This window comes from Rhipicephalus sanguineus, chromosome 1, assembly GCF_013339695.2.
Source record: "Rhipicephalus sanguineus isolate Rsan-2018 chromosome 1, BIME_Rsan_1.4, whole genome shotgun sequence".
NCBI lineage: Eukaryota > Metazoa > Arthropoda > Arachnida > Ixodida > Ixodidae > Rhipicephalus > Rhipicephalus sanguineus.
In genome coordinates, this window is record NC_051176.1 from 189781721 (window position 1) to 189795792 (window position 14072).

The 14072-nt window shown below is 43.0% G+C and overlaps 1 protein-coding gene across 1 annotated transcript in view; it reads left to right on the forward strand.

The window, feature by feature from the left end:
* LOC119404154 (pre-mRNA-splicing factor syf1 homolog) overlaps nucleotides 1-14072 on the forward strand; it is a 71162-nt gene that overhangs the window by 7826 nt on the left and 49264 nt on the right. Inside the window, exons 6-11 of the mRNA XM_037670748.2 lie at nucleotides 250-414; nucleotides 5651-5710; nucleotides 6086-6170; nucleotides 9167-9239; nucleotides 9337-9415; nucleotides 9538-9657. Coding sequence (XP_037526676.1) covers nucleotides 250-414; nucleotides 5651-5710; nucleotides 6086-6170; nucleotides 9167-9239; nucleotides 9337-9415; nucleotides 9538-9657 — 582 coding nt within the window. The remainder of the gene's footprint in view (nucleotides 1-249; nucleotides 415-5650; nucleotides 5711-6085; nucleotides 6171-9166; nucleotides 9240-9336; nucleotides 9416-9537; nucleotides 9658-14072) is intronic.

The window sequence follows — 14072 nt, forward strand, 5'->3', positions numbered from 1 at the left end:
AAAAGAGAGAAAGCGCTTAAAGCATGCAACAAATACCTGTAACTTCGCTCGGTCTTGACGGACTTGAGAAATTTTTGCGGCAATTGATTCGTGAGGCAATAAACCCCGGTACTGAGGTCATTCGATGATTACTTGGAAAACTGGATCATTACCCCTTTAATGTTTTGATAACTTGTTTTATTCTGTGAACATTTTGCATATAATTTCATGGTCTCTATTAGACTTTTAAAACATTCTTTTCTGTTTCAGCTCTGGAATGAGTTGTGCGAAATGATTTCCAAGAACCCTGATAAGGTGCACTCACTCAAAGTGGACGCCATTATTCGAGGTGGACTTCGCCGTTACACAGACCAGATTGGCCAGCTTTGGAATTCCTTGGCTGACTATTATATCCGTGCTGGATTGTTTGAGAGAGTATGTGTAATTAGTTTATTTTTATTGTTGGGTGCTCTGCAGCCAAAGAACATTGGCAAACTCGGATGACATTTTATACAGAAGCAGTGAGCTGGCTGATCATATTGCACATTTTCTACAGGAGCTTTTTAAGTTCCTTTGCTCTCGGGTAAAAATCTAAAAAGTTCCTCATTTTTGTACCCTGAATTTGTCCAGTCAAGTTAGACCTCCCTGAAGCTTACACTTTTGTCGAGGTATGATTTATGACTGTAATTTGCAACAGTTAAAAGGGTGATCCCAAATATGGATTGCAAACAGCAAGAACCCTGATTTCTCACTGGCCTTAGAGTACAGCTCCTTAAGTGCCCGTTTGTGCATTTAATGTCAGTGTAACTGAGCGAACGATTTGTTTGTTTATTCATTTATTGAAAATACAGGCCCAAAGAGGGCATTGGGTAAGGGGAGCTTCAGAAAATGTTACGTGGTTTAGATGGCTTACAATCACACAGGAGAGGGTGAAAGAGAGTGAATGTGAAGCGCAGGAGAGAATGAATTACGGTGAAAGCAAAGAGAGGGAAAGGAGAAAATGGAGGAAGGTACAGCGCTTAAAGCATGAGGAAAATTGTAGCAATTGAGGAAAAGCTCTGTTGCCATGGTGTATTGTCCTTTTGGGCAAAGGACAATACGCTGTGGCAACAGAGCTCACCGACACCCACTTTTCGATGCCGCGTCTGCAGCTGCATCCACTTTAACCCCTTTTTTCAATCAGCCGGTTTGAATTGCACACCGGCTGTTTTTCACTTGAGCCGGCTCTTCGTCCAGCCCTCCAAGACGGAATAGAGCGACGACGTTTAACAATCAGTAATAGCCGACGCATAAGTCGCGAAGCGCTCCGCTGTCGGCGGCAGCGTGTTACTCCTGGTCCTCCCTCCTGATAACACCTAAGCAAACTTTTCCCCCTCCCGCTCCTTCTCTCTCTTTCTTCTTCCCCTTTCATTTGGTGTGTATATAAGCACGGGAATAAAAATGAAAATTTTGTCTTGATAAAGATCAGGCTGTGACGGTAACGTCGACGTAATAAATGAAGTTATCTTGAAGTGCCACCTCTCATACTTATACGGCAACCACTCCTTCGACTAATACATATATATATAGGAAAGAAGATTACTTTTAAGGGCTCGTTTTTCGTTGTTAGACATAATATTAATGAGAACTAACAGACAATAATGGCACGGAAAGTATAGGGGATGTTATTTGTAGTAATTAGGATATAAATGTGAAGAAAGTAAAGTGGACGAAAAGATAACTTGCTGCCGGCAGGCACCGAACCTACAACCTTCGACAAACGCGTCCGATGCTCTACCACTGAGCTACGGCGGCAGTCATCCTCCCGTCCACTTTATGGGGTACATATGTGCATTTAAACATAGGAGTGTTAGTCAGTGCCCATCGCAGCCATAGCGGCAAGTGTGGAGCACTCTTTTTCTGCACGTAGGTGTCACGTAGCACGTGATCTTTTTACGAGCTGGCAGCTGATCAATAATCCCTCACTCACTCACATCAAGGCACCAAGTCTGCCAGAACGAGACCCTCGCTATGAATGAAGGAAAGAAGATTACTTTTAAGGGGTCGCTTTTTGTTGTTAGACATAATATTAATGAGAGCTAACAGACAATAATCCCACGGAAAGTATAGGGGACATTGTTTGTAGGTATATGTATATATGCCTGCCAACCTGGGGACCTCAAAATTTGGGAGATTTGTAAAGTATTGATGTGTGCAAGGGTGCTGGCAGAGCTGCACATGTACGAATGAAAGTTTAATATTGCAATGCAAATTGTGCAATTGACTTCTCATGTGCTCACCTCACCCCCCCCCACCCCCTAAAAAGGTTGGAAGTGCAAAGGCTTGGCCGAAGAGCCAAACAATCCATTTAGTTTGCCTTTTGTAAAAATTCTACCTCTCTATAGCTTAGCTGACTTGTCTAAGCTATTGACAGCTTGTGCAGTTGTCTGTGCTTGAACCATGATCACACACATGCATATCAAACAAGACCAAGGGACCCCTTTTGAACATGTGAGCATGCCATCATGTTTGTGCCCTCGTGCATGTCAACGTTGGTGCAAACACTGGTGCAACACTGGTTCATTTTCTGTAGATTATGTAAAAATATGCCATGTGTATTGGCCTCATTTATCTCTAGTGTTTTTTTGTGCATGCAGAGGTAATATAAGAAATATAGATAACTCCATCATCAGGGTGTTTAATAGAAAAAAAATATGTATATATTTGTTCAGTTCTGGTTTAGCTCTGCTGCTTACCTGGAAAACAGAGGTTAGATCCCAGCCATGGTGGTTGCATTTAGGTGGAAGTGAAATGCTAGAGGCCCATGTGCTGTGCGATGTCGGTGCATGTTAAAGAACCCCAAATGGCCGAAATTATCTGCAGCTCTCCACTACGGCATGCCTCATAATCATATTGTGGTTTTGGCATGTAAAATCCTAGACACTATCATTATTGGTTCCAACACATTCCATTCCACTTCAGAGGAAGAAACTGCAGTGGTTTAGAAATTGGTTTGCAACACTGATGGGGTTCAAAAACCAGTTCGGCAGAGTAAACTTTACTTTCGACATGTTGCACAGGACTTTTGATTTAAATGTGCTAAGCTGAAACACTGGAGACAGCACTGCCCGAGTGACTGCACTTGTATAAATTCATCAGGACTTGTATTTTGTAATTTTCCATTTGAAATTAGCACGTTGGCAGATTGGAAACAGTGAATTATATTTTTACATAAATGTAGCAAACTCTAGTGAAAACAGTTGCAGCTGGCGTACTCATAAACACGGTCATCTTTTGAGCACTTTGTTGCATGGCAAGCGTGTGTGGTTCTTCGACATGCCTCTTTCAAGCTGTTAATCATACTGAGAAAGGGCAAAACAGTAGAAATTTATACGGATGTCCGAAAAAAAAAGTGAAAATTTTTAGCTGGGTCGAATGAGAATGTTAGAGAAAAATTACCATTCAATATCAAACAACATGGCAGGATTACGTCTGGTTGAAAGTAATGATATAAAGGAGAGCAGCACATCATAGATTAAAATAGTGTGAAGTGCATTGCTTGTTGAGTTAAAGGCTACAGCATCATGCATCATTTTGAAAGAATACAAACATGTTGAGATTGGTGAAATAATAAATTGCTGTTGTCTAAATTGAGACAATGAATTAATAGACTGCATAAAGGCTAGACATGTTAACTCAGTGATAGATAACTGTTTCATATAGGTAACCTTCTTCATGTGCTTGTTCAAGAACCCAGCCATCTGTGCAACAGCAGCATTATACCAGAGTCATTTAGATGAGTCTCCATTTGAATTGGTCTCTCCATGTATACCCATCGCGGTGGTCTAGTCATTATGGAGCTTGACTGCTGACTCTGAGGTTGCAGGATCGAATGCTGGTTCCTGCAGGCACATTTTGATGGAAGCAAAATAGAGGCCCTTGTGGTTAGATTTAGGCCCGTAGCCGGGGGGGGGGGGGGGGGGGGGGGGGCCGAAATTTTTATGATACATGATGTTTTACCGAAAATAAATAATGAAAATAGGCGTTTTTCTCAAATAGTCAAGGCTTTCGGCAAGTGCCCCCCCCCCCCCCCCCCGAAAGAAATTCCTGGCTACGGGCCTGCCCTTCACTGTAGTGTCTCTCATAAGGACAATCTGGTTTTTTTGATGTAAAACTCCAACAATAATTATTATATTAGTCTCTCCATGTAGACTGCAAGAACTGTTATTGATTACGGAGTTGAGTTACGGAGCCGTACAGTAGATGGAGCTGTTTGTTCGGTAGATCATCACACTCATCTATGAACGCGCACGTATAGCATTCTAGAAAACCAGAACGACAATAAATTACGACCATGGCAATAGATGACGACCACAAAACGTTATAAACAACCAGTGTGCAGCCCGTCACGGCGGTCTAGTGGTTAAGGTGTCCGAATGCTGACCCGCAGGTCACGGGATCGAATCCTGGCCGTGGCGGCCGTATTTTCGATGGAGGTGAAAATGCTGGAGGCCTGTGTACTTAGATTTAGGTGTACATTAAAGAACTCCAGGTGGTCAAAATTTCCCGAGTCTTCCACTGCAGTGTCTCTCATAGTCATATCGTTTTTGGGACGTTAAACCCCAACAATTATTATATTACAACCAGTGTGCAGTAAAAGAGCATTACTCGGGCGGTGCGATCGGTATTTTTGTTTGGTTTGCCGCGCACAGCTCATGCACACGTCCATGCCTTGTTGATTTAGAAAAAACTACAACACACGCTACTGCGGAGGGTGTAGAGATTGTGGATAAACAAATGAGCTGAGGAAAGGAGCACAGTGTTGCACAGGTCGCGCAGAAACAACGTGGTGTCGATATCTGATGAATGTTTATGACGCTTGTATAAAATCACAGTGGGAAATACAATGGACATGTATGCAGTGCAAAGTAACCTAGAAGTTTGACAGTCACACCTCTGCAACGAACACTTTTCTTGAACGCCTTCCTCAGATCGGAAGCGCACGCCACTAGAGAACAGCAGTTCGGCTTTGCGAAGCGGTGCACCTCTTGTAGCTGCTGTCCGGATTAGTCTTTAAGTGCACAGAGCTCCGATATTGAGTTCTCGTCAATTTGTGGCAGCACAGTGAGGTCCTCTGACCGTTCGGTGCTGGATGATGAACGCAACAGTCGCATTTTCTTGGTTCGAAAGGTTCGCCAATGACTGCGGCTCAGCTTCTCCGTGGCCTATCCTTATGGAGACGCTAGCAGATGATTCCGTGATGGCGCCCCACAAGAAATGGACGCGCCCAGTGTTGCTGGAGCACCAAGCATTATGAATATCCCCTATTGCTATTGATAATAAGCTTCAGTTGCCTCTAGACTTCGGCCCTTTTCTAAGAAATTACTTAGCAGCAGAGTCTAGTAAGATGCTAACATTTTGGTCCTCCAGAATATGATATAAAGTTTTTTTTTTATGCATGAAATAGTAAAAGATCGTCGACCCTCATGATCGTGCACATTCATGTCTCAGAATTGGTAGCTGTAATTGGTTACATCTTGACTGAGGTAGGAATTGTAATCGTAATCCGTTACTCTCTTGCTGTCATATGTACAAGTCAGGTTTCAAGTGACAGCTAAGGTCACTTTGCTCAGTGCAAATAACAGAAATTTCTTGAGATGTTTAAGTTTACTATTTATTTTTTGTTTAACAGGCAAGAGACATTTATGAAGAAGCAATACAGACTGTACTGACTGTTCGGGACTTTACTCAGGTATGTGGACAGATCCCATCAGTGTCAGTTTTAAAAGCTTAGCCCACTGAGACAGTAACTGGAACTAAAAGCCTAAAGTTTCTTCCTGTTTTTGCTACCAAACTTAATAGGGTACCTATTATAAAATGCCCTACTGTTTAGCTCAAGTATTATGCTCCTTGGACTGTGTCCCAGGAAAAAATTTGTGCTTAAAGAAATTTTGTGCAAATAATGGTCATACTCATTACATAGTGACAGCAGTGAGTTAAGCTGTGTGTAGTATGAAACTATAACAACATATGCCAGAGAGCATATTGTGCAAGTACGTGCAACTTTTATGAAGTGGGCTATTCTGGTAAACACTGCATTATAAAAAATAATTTCAAAATTTTCTAGGTTTTTGATGCCTATGCCCAGTTTGAAGAAAGTGTTCTCTGTGCTAAAATGGAAGAAACTAGCAAAACAAAGCCCAGTGAAGAAAGTAAGTGCAATTTTTTAATATTTAGTCTTATAAGAGATGTTTTATCGCATTCAGCTCAGGCCCACTTTTGTTTTTCTTTTTCATGTTGTGAATGTTTGCTGCATTTTTTATCAAATTTTTTTCATAAAATAAGAATAAGGTTCAAATCAAGGTGTACGTAGAAAATAAACTATTGAAGTGGATACAAGTCATCGTCCCTGGTTTGGTGACGCCCATAGCTTGGCCCTGACATTTTATTCTTTGACAGATTTAAAGTGTTACTCGTTCTATGCCAGAGCACGATTGCTGTATCATGCTTCAAAACCTATTAACGTCAACAAAGGACAAGACACAAGAAACAACTGGACAAAAGTGCCTTGTCCTGTTGCTTCTTTTGTTGCTCTTGCTAAGTAATGAAGGTGAATGCATACCAACTACATCAGTGATTCATTTCACTGTATCATGCTCACAGTCTGCTTTGCGAAAGCTGTATTATATCAGTTTTAAAGTACTGTAAAAGCTCGTTAATTCGGATTTTACGGGACAGCAGAAAATGTCTGAATTAACTGAATGCCAAGTTATCGAAATTATCAACAAAACAATAAACAAATGTCTGTTACGTCAATTCACTTTGATTTTCTTGATGAATAGTTAATACTGTACTTATTTTCCATGAGAGCAGTGTAAAAGCCTCAATTTTCGTCATTCTGCAACTTCGTTCTGAGTGCAACCATGGCGCCAGACTTCCTAATTAGCCCAGAAACGTGCTGTGCACCTCTCCCTCGTTAAGTACCGCCGCCGCCACCACCACCACCACCACGCGCACATGACAATAGTTTTTCCGCAGGTAAAATGACCGACAACTGATAGATCGTCTATCGCGATGTAGCAAACGAGTTTTATGTCAGCGTGCCGACTGTGGCTGAAAGCTCATGTTCAACAGCTTCTGCCATGTTTGAGTTTTGTGACATTGCACGCGCATTGTATCAAGTTAAAACGAAGCTATTGTTTGCCGTACCTGCATTTGGACAAAGTTGTGGACACTAACTGATGAAGATAGCCATGCGGACAACGCTGCCTCGTTTTGGTTGTCTGTGAACGCCGTTTTCGCTCTTTTGCGCCGCTTCGCACCGGCCGAATTAACTGGGTTGTGGCGAAATGTGACCGAATTAAAGGGACCCTGAAACGGTTTCTTGAAGTTTTGTCAGTGTTTAGGCAAGAGCGTCCCCAAATCATTCGCACCAGAAATTAAGTGACGCACTGTGTAGCAAGGCCGCTACGGACAATTATATCTATACCCTCCTCCTCACCACTGCCTTGCACCCTCAACTCACAGACACGCTGGCATCGCCAGCGATACGCAGCGCACTCAACGGTTTGAGCTTCGCCCAGTCATGGCCTCCGATATTGCGCGCCGATAGGTTGCGCACAATCTCTGAGGCCCAGTGTGCTCGGCAGCACGCCGTCTGGCAACAAAGACGAAGCTCGTGGAGTGGTTGATATCTGCTCCGGCAGGTGCCACCACACTACCAGCCGATCCTATTTTATTCTCCTGTACGGCGACAACCTGCAAAAGCATGCGGACAAACGAAAAGAATTCGAGAACGATCACCGATAAGCGTAAACTCTGGCAATGTGGTTGTGTCTTCAGGGGTGAAGTTACAGCCGCAGACACGTGGATCGTGCCATTGAACGGATAGCGAGAGCGCGACGCTCCTTGCAGTGATGAGCTGAAGGGATCCTGCTCGGCAGATGCCTCACAAACATCGCACGATGTCGCAGCTTTACAAGTCACCAATTGCTAAATATGTGGTACACAACACGGCTAGGGCAATTCATTGTGTCCAAGAAAAGAAACCTCGAGATAAACACTGTCGCTCAGCTCACGTCAACACGGAGCACGTTGTAACACAGGCAGACGACGCTTGCTGCCCACAGGAGGTTCAGTGACGTGGACTTGACATATCCAATCAGATCAGCCGCCTACGTGACGTCGCGCTTCCTAGACGACGCGCTCTGAAAGTGGGCGGTTTGAAAATGCGTTTGGCTGAGTCGCTGTGGTCGGAGAAATAAAGCCTTGTAATAAATTACACAGTTTACGCACAGAGCTTAAATCAGTCTGTAAATAATCCTTAGGACTCGCTATACTGGCCCAATGTGTTCGTAGAAAATCGTCAAAACCGTTTCAGGGTCCCTTTAAGGACAGTTTGATGCCACTAAACAATGCATATGCTGGCCAAGACCAGGAAGCATGTCCGAATTATCTGATTTTCCGAATTAACGAGGGTCAAATTAACTAGCTTTTACTGTATGTATGAGCTGCTTATAACCAGCAGAAGCACTACAATTACTGCCATGTTAATTTTACTCTTTTTAATTTAACTTTTAGTTTCATTCACTTTTCTCAGAAGCTTGTTGTCAGTGGCTTTTAAAAGGATAGCGATGCGAATGGAAAAATGATCTGCTCAGGAAGGAAATAAAAGGAAAGAAAAAAAGTGACAGAGCTGTGAGGGCAATGGGTATTGACAGAGTGGTAAAGTTCACTAAGACACTGACACAAAAAGAAAGAGGACACGCACAGCACTCTGTGTGTTCTTTTTGCTTTCGTTGTCTTTGTCTTAGTGCGCTTTACCATTCCTAATATTTAAACTTACCAGCTGGCTCGGACCCATACCCTAGTTAGGTAACAACAGGCTTGTCTTGCTAGTTGCTCTAGGAGGTGTCAGCACTATTTCTCCAGGAGCTATTTGCCTCAGACAACTGGTTTTTGATCTGCCGTTTTCGCTGTGTTAGGTGTGACAGATTTCATTACAATGGCAGTGTATAGAAGGCTGGAACTTTTCCCACCCATTTTTATACAGTCGATGAACAACTTTTTGTGGCATAATTAACGTTGATATAAATTGATGATGACTGTGCAATTTGTACTGAATATTTGTATTGTTGATGCATAAAGTGCAGATTTTATGTACAGTGGCAAGTGTCAAACTGTTCTTTGTGCTGCATCACTTGGTTAGGTGACCTTGAACTTGAACTGCGTCTGGCACGCTTTGAGGATCTTATGGATCGAAGACCACTCCTGCTGAACAGGTCTGTTGAATTGTTAAAGCTTTTTCTTGAAGCAGGCTGGTTGATACACATTTATCTGCATGATTCACATTTATCTGCATTTCTGTCTATGTTGTAGTGTGTTGCTGCGACAAAATCCACACAATGTTCATGAGTGGCTGAAGAGAGTTAAGCTTTTTGAAGGAAAGCCTAGAGAGGTAAATAAAACTTTTGGTAAACTTTTTCTAGGCTGCATCTATCTGGTATGTGTCATCCAATAAGATTTACTGTTTATATTCCTTATAATGTCTTGAATTTCTTCTTTTCATTGGGACATCAGATAATCAACACTTTCACGGAGGCTGTCCAAACCATCGACCCCAAGCTGGCCACTGGGAAACTGAATGTCTTATGGGTGTCATTTGCCAAGTTTTATGAAGAAAATGATCAGATTGAAGATGTGAGTATTTAGCACTGCTCCTGTACACACAAAAGGAATGCTTAAGGAATGCGCTAGTCTCTAGAAAATAATTATTACCAAGGTATATGACTGCTGTTATCACACATACAGTTGAACTATGATTTAATGAAGTCGGCAAAATCAGCAGTTTACTTATGCTGAAATTCAACTTTTTCATTCATTTCTTTTACACAGAAGGTGGTACAGGAATGTTAAAGTAATATGGAAGTATGAAATTAACTATATTTCAATAAAGAGTTCAGTTTTGTTGAACCGGTCAGCAAACTCACTCATGAGTCAACTCACTCAGACTCAGATCGTGCCATGAGTCTGTGTTCTAGTGAGTCCAGCTGATACCCCGATCACACTGGCAAATTTAGTGTCATTTTGAGTGAGTGCACTTATGCCTCCAGAATGTCACTTTGGAAGCGCGCTGCTACAGAAGGGAAATGTACATTGGAAATGATGCTAATGGCAATGTGCAATTAAATAACACAACAGATATTTGTTATTTCAGGCAATGCTTATTAAGTAATAATGTGTTATAACTATAAGCAGCCCTTAAAATAAACTTTAGGTACAGACGCAGCGGATGCAGCCATTAGGACACGGCGTGTGCTGGGCATTGCCCCTGGTGGCTGTTGCTGTAAACTGCCAGAGAGCGAGGATAGAAAAGTAGTTTTTTTTATGATATGGTATGTTTTAATGCAATACAATATTCCTAATAATGAAAACAATAGTTTAAAAAATACTATGATCTCAGCTTCTGATAATAACTTACTTATTCTCGAGCTACTGCTACCGAGGCTAGACACCCTGTCGCAGCGAAGTGAGTTTGTCGAATGCACTCGACGGCAAGTGCACTTTGCAGCGAGTGTCACCAAGCGTTCCTGTGTGACAGCGTACAAAAGATGCTAGCGGTGAAGTGCACTCCCTTAAAGTGCACTGGCTTGTGTGACGGGGGTATGAGTTATATTTTGGTGAGTCCGAGTCCGAGTGAGTCTGCTTGAAAATTTCAGTGAGTCTGAGTCCGAGTGAACCTGATTGACGAAAAATTTCGCGAATCTGAGTTTGTGTGAGTCTATTTGAGGAAAGTTTTGGTAAGTCTGAGTCTGTGCTAGTTTGGTTGATGAAAATATTCGTGGGTCTGAGTCCGAGTGAGTCCGTTCGAGGAAAGTTTTTGTGAGTCTGAGTCCAAACGAGTCCGGTTGAGGAAAATTTATGTGAGTCTGAGCCCGAATGAGTCCCCCTGTGCAAAATTTTTTGTGATATTGAACTTTTAAACTTTTTTGAAAATTTATTCGGTAGCATGTGTAAATGAACACGTCTGTTTAATGCATTCGGAGAACTTCAGGTTAAGGTGTATACATATGGTACCGTTTGTACAAAATATAGAACAAAACTACTTTTTTTCAATTTTTTTTTTTGGCGTTTGACATGGAGGCACATGAGCTGCCTGTCGGTAGAGTTCGCTGGCATAGAGGATAAGGAAGAGCACCGGTCCTCACTGTGATTCCAGCCCTAATATTCACCTGTCATGGTCGTGGTCACGGCACAATACTGTCCTGCGTTTACCTGTGCACCGTACTCAAAGGATACAATGCCCTCTACCTGACAGTCAAGTAACTCATTCTGCCATTTGCCATAACTTATAAGCACTCACACTAGTCGCATCTGAACTCACGTTCACTTTCACAAAACTCAGGTTCATTCTCACGCAACAGACCTTCATAGCCGATGTCTGCAAATGGCGCAAGAAAAGCATGCACACAGACAGAAAGCAAACATTAGAAATCAAGCGCTTGTCTTCATCTGTCTGTACGTCCTTTTGCTGGGATAATTGTCCGCACAAGCTATACAAGACAAACTAGACCAACAGTTTGTCCTTCACACGTGCGTGCGCCTCGTCCTGTCTACTTATCTTTAGCGTTACTATCAACCTTATGTCCTCTCACGCTCACTACCAGTGACTCACGTCTGTGCACACCTCTTTACACGCACTGGCATACATACACCAGCTCATCGTTGAAATGAGTCAGTGATGCGGGAAGTGGGGAGGGGGGGGTGACGCCGGTACTATTTCACGGAAAGTTGTTGATGAATACCTCGCATGTCTTTTATTAAAAATGTGGTTACTGGTCAGCAACTATTGATAACTCGTAATTGAAGGTACAAAATCAAATGGAGCCACAAAATGCACCGGTTATGTGAGATATTAGAGCATTGAAAATATGACCAAAAGGCAATTCTATGCTTTCTACAAAAGGCAATTCAGCGTCCATGCGTCTAGTGTCTCTTCCTATGTGTCCTCGTCTACACCAGCGCTAAGAAACTGCCTTTCCGTTAACAAAGTGTGACAAAGTGCAAACAGCAATTTATCCTAATGCATGTCACAAAACGATGGCATAGCGGCGGGACGAAGATTAACGTGATCTTTCTTCAGAGGAGAGATCAACACAGAGCGAACCACAATACTAAAGACAGTGGCAAAGCAAAATAATTCTCGCCCATTCCGTTGTTCTGTCTTTGGTCTAATTCGCAATGTCTGAGGCCTATAGGTGGCGCAATAAGTAAACCATCATGGCAGTAGGAGGGCATGGAAGCGTGCTGTGCAGTATGTTTTGACAAATGTGTGACAGATGTGTGACAAGTGTCTGCCGGTGCTGCTTCAGTTTTCCCATGAATACTTGTGGCGAACGACACACAGCGTCGGTGACTGTTGCATCATTCACTACCATTTGAACAGCGGCTGTATCATTTCATGTGGCAAGATATAGTAGTAGCTTGCGCACGTAGTGTCTGGAAAGGTGTCACGGGTGGATTCCAAAAAGGAAGGGGAATAGAAACGCATTGTCCGCGCTATATGCGACGTTTTGTCACTCGCAAAAACAAATAGCTGCAAGCTGTAATGTGATCAAGGAATTCTGTTTCCTCTCGGCAATTCCATGAGCTTTTAAACTTGGATGACTTCTTCGAATACTTGAATCGCATTAGGGGATATCGTTGCCATGTTCCGAGCACGCCAGCAGTTCAGCCCACACTGATAAAACGTACAACGCAGCAACACTCATTTTTTGCTATTTTTTTTTTCTTTCCTCTTCACATACCTTTCTATTCAAATGGTGTTCACCGAAGCAATTTGGATGCCCCCCCCCCCCCCCCTCCCATCCTTCGTCATTGTGCTCGCCCAGTCCACACTGCAAAAAACTCGATGGCAGCTGCTTTGCTCAGGCTCAAAGTATATTAGCTTTAGTTCTGGGTATATCCGAGTGACTTGCATTTCCAAGCTCTTGCGTTCTTTGTACACCCCTTGCGGGCATCTGGCGAACAGAAGAATGCAGGGAGAGTGCAAAATAATGCAAGAGCTTGACACCCCTGGCGCTTGGAGCCCGCAACACAAAACTCTGTATTTGTATCCAAAAAAGGTGATTTAGAACATTTTTGCTCATGTGAATGGCAATGGGCATGTATACATGTGTTGTTTTGCGTATTTATTCGTTCTTGTTTGTAGTAAACTTTTCAGTTGTTAGATCGGCACCTTGTCCTGCGATATCCTTTGTCTTGTGTTGCGGTGTTCCGTGCAGCCCTAAAAATGAACATTCCTGTCCTTTCTGGAGACTCGTACGATCACACAGAAGCCAAATCCACGTTCTCACCTTTCAACATGGCATTTTTCAATTTAGCTTGAATTTGACCACTTGGGATCCTTTGAAAGCAACAAATTTCTACATGGTCTGCAGCAAGCTGCGACCATCCCCAGGGACACAACGGCTCTTATCGCTGCTCACCTATGCACACTGCTTCTTGCCTTGTGTGCAGGGTTCTCCATTAGGGTGAGGGGAAGGGCAAGTTTCACCACAGTACCCCCCTCTCCCAACACCCTCCCACTGAAGCCCTTGTGATCAGAACGCAGTGCAAAGATGGGGTACTAGGAGGTGCAGCCCCCCCCCCCCTTTCCCATCGTTGTGCGCAGCTATGTTCACCGTGGTACTCGTATTACCTTCCTCCATTGTTTGTGAGAGAAAGCCGATATTATATTGACCGCAGTGACTGGTTCTTAGCCAGTTTCGAAGAATATCTTTCCAGAGATATCTGAAATCACTTCACAAATGCGTGACATTTACTAAAAGCAAACATAGCATTTCTATTATTCGAAACATTACTGAGGCACAACCAGGCCACCTACTAGGGCATGGTTCCACCAAGTTCCAAGGGTAGTGGGCTCGATTATCGAAAAGCTAGTCGCCTCTTATATTATTTACTCAAGCCTTAGATGCCCCATCAAATGTGACAATTGACTGTTGGCGTCAACATGAGTGATACAATAAATTATCATCACGGGGTGACATCATGATACGTCATCATGTGACTGTCGTCACATGATGTCTTCACATGACATTGTTGCTTGGTCAAAG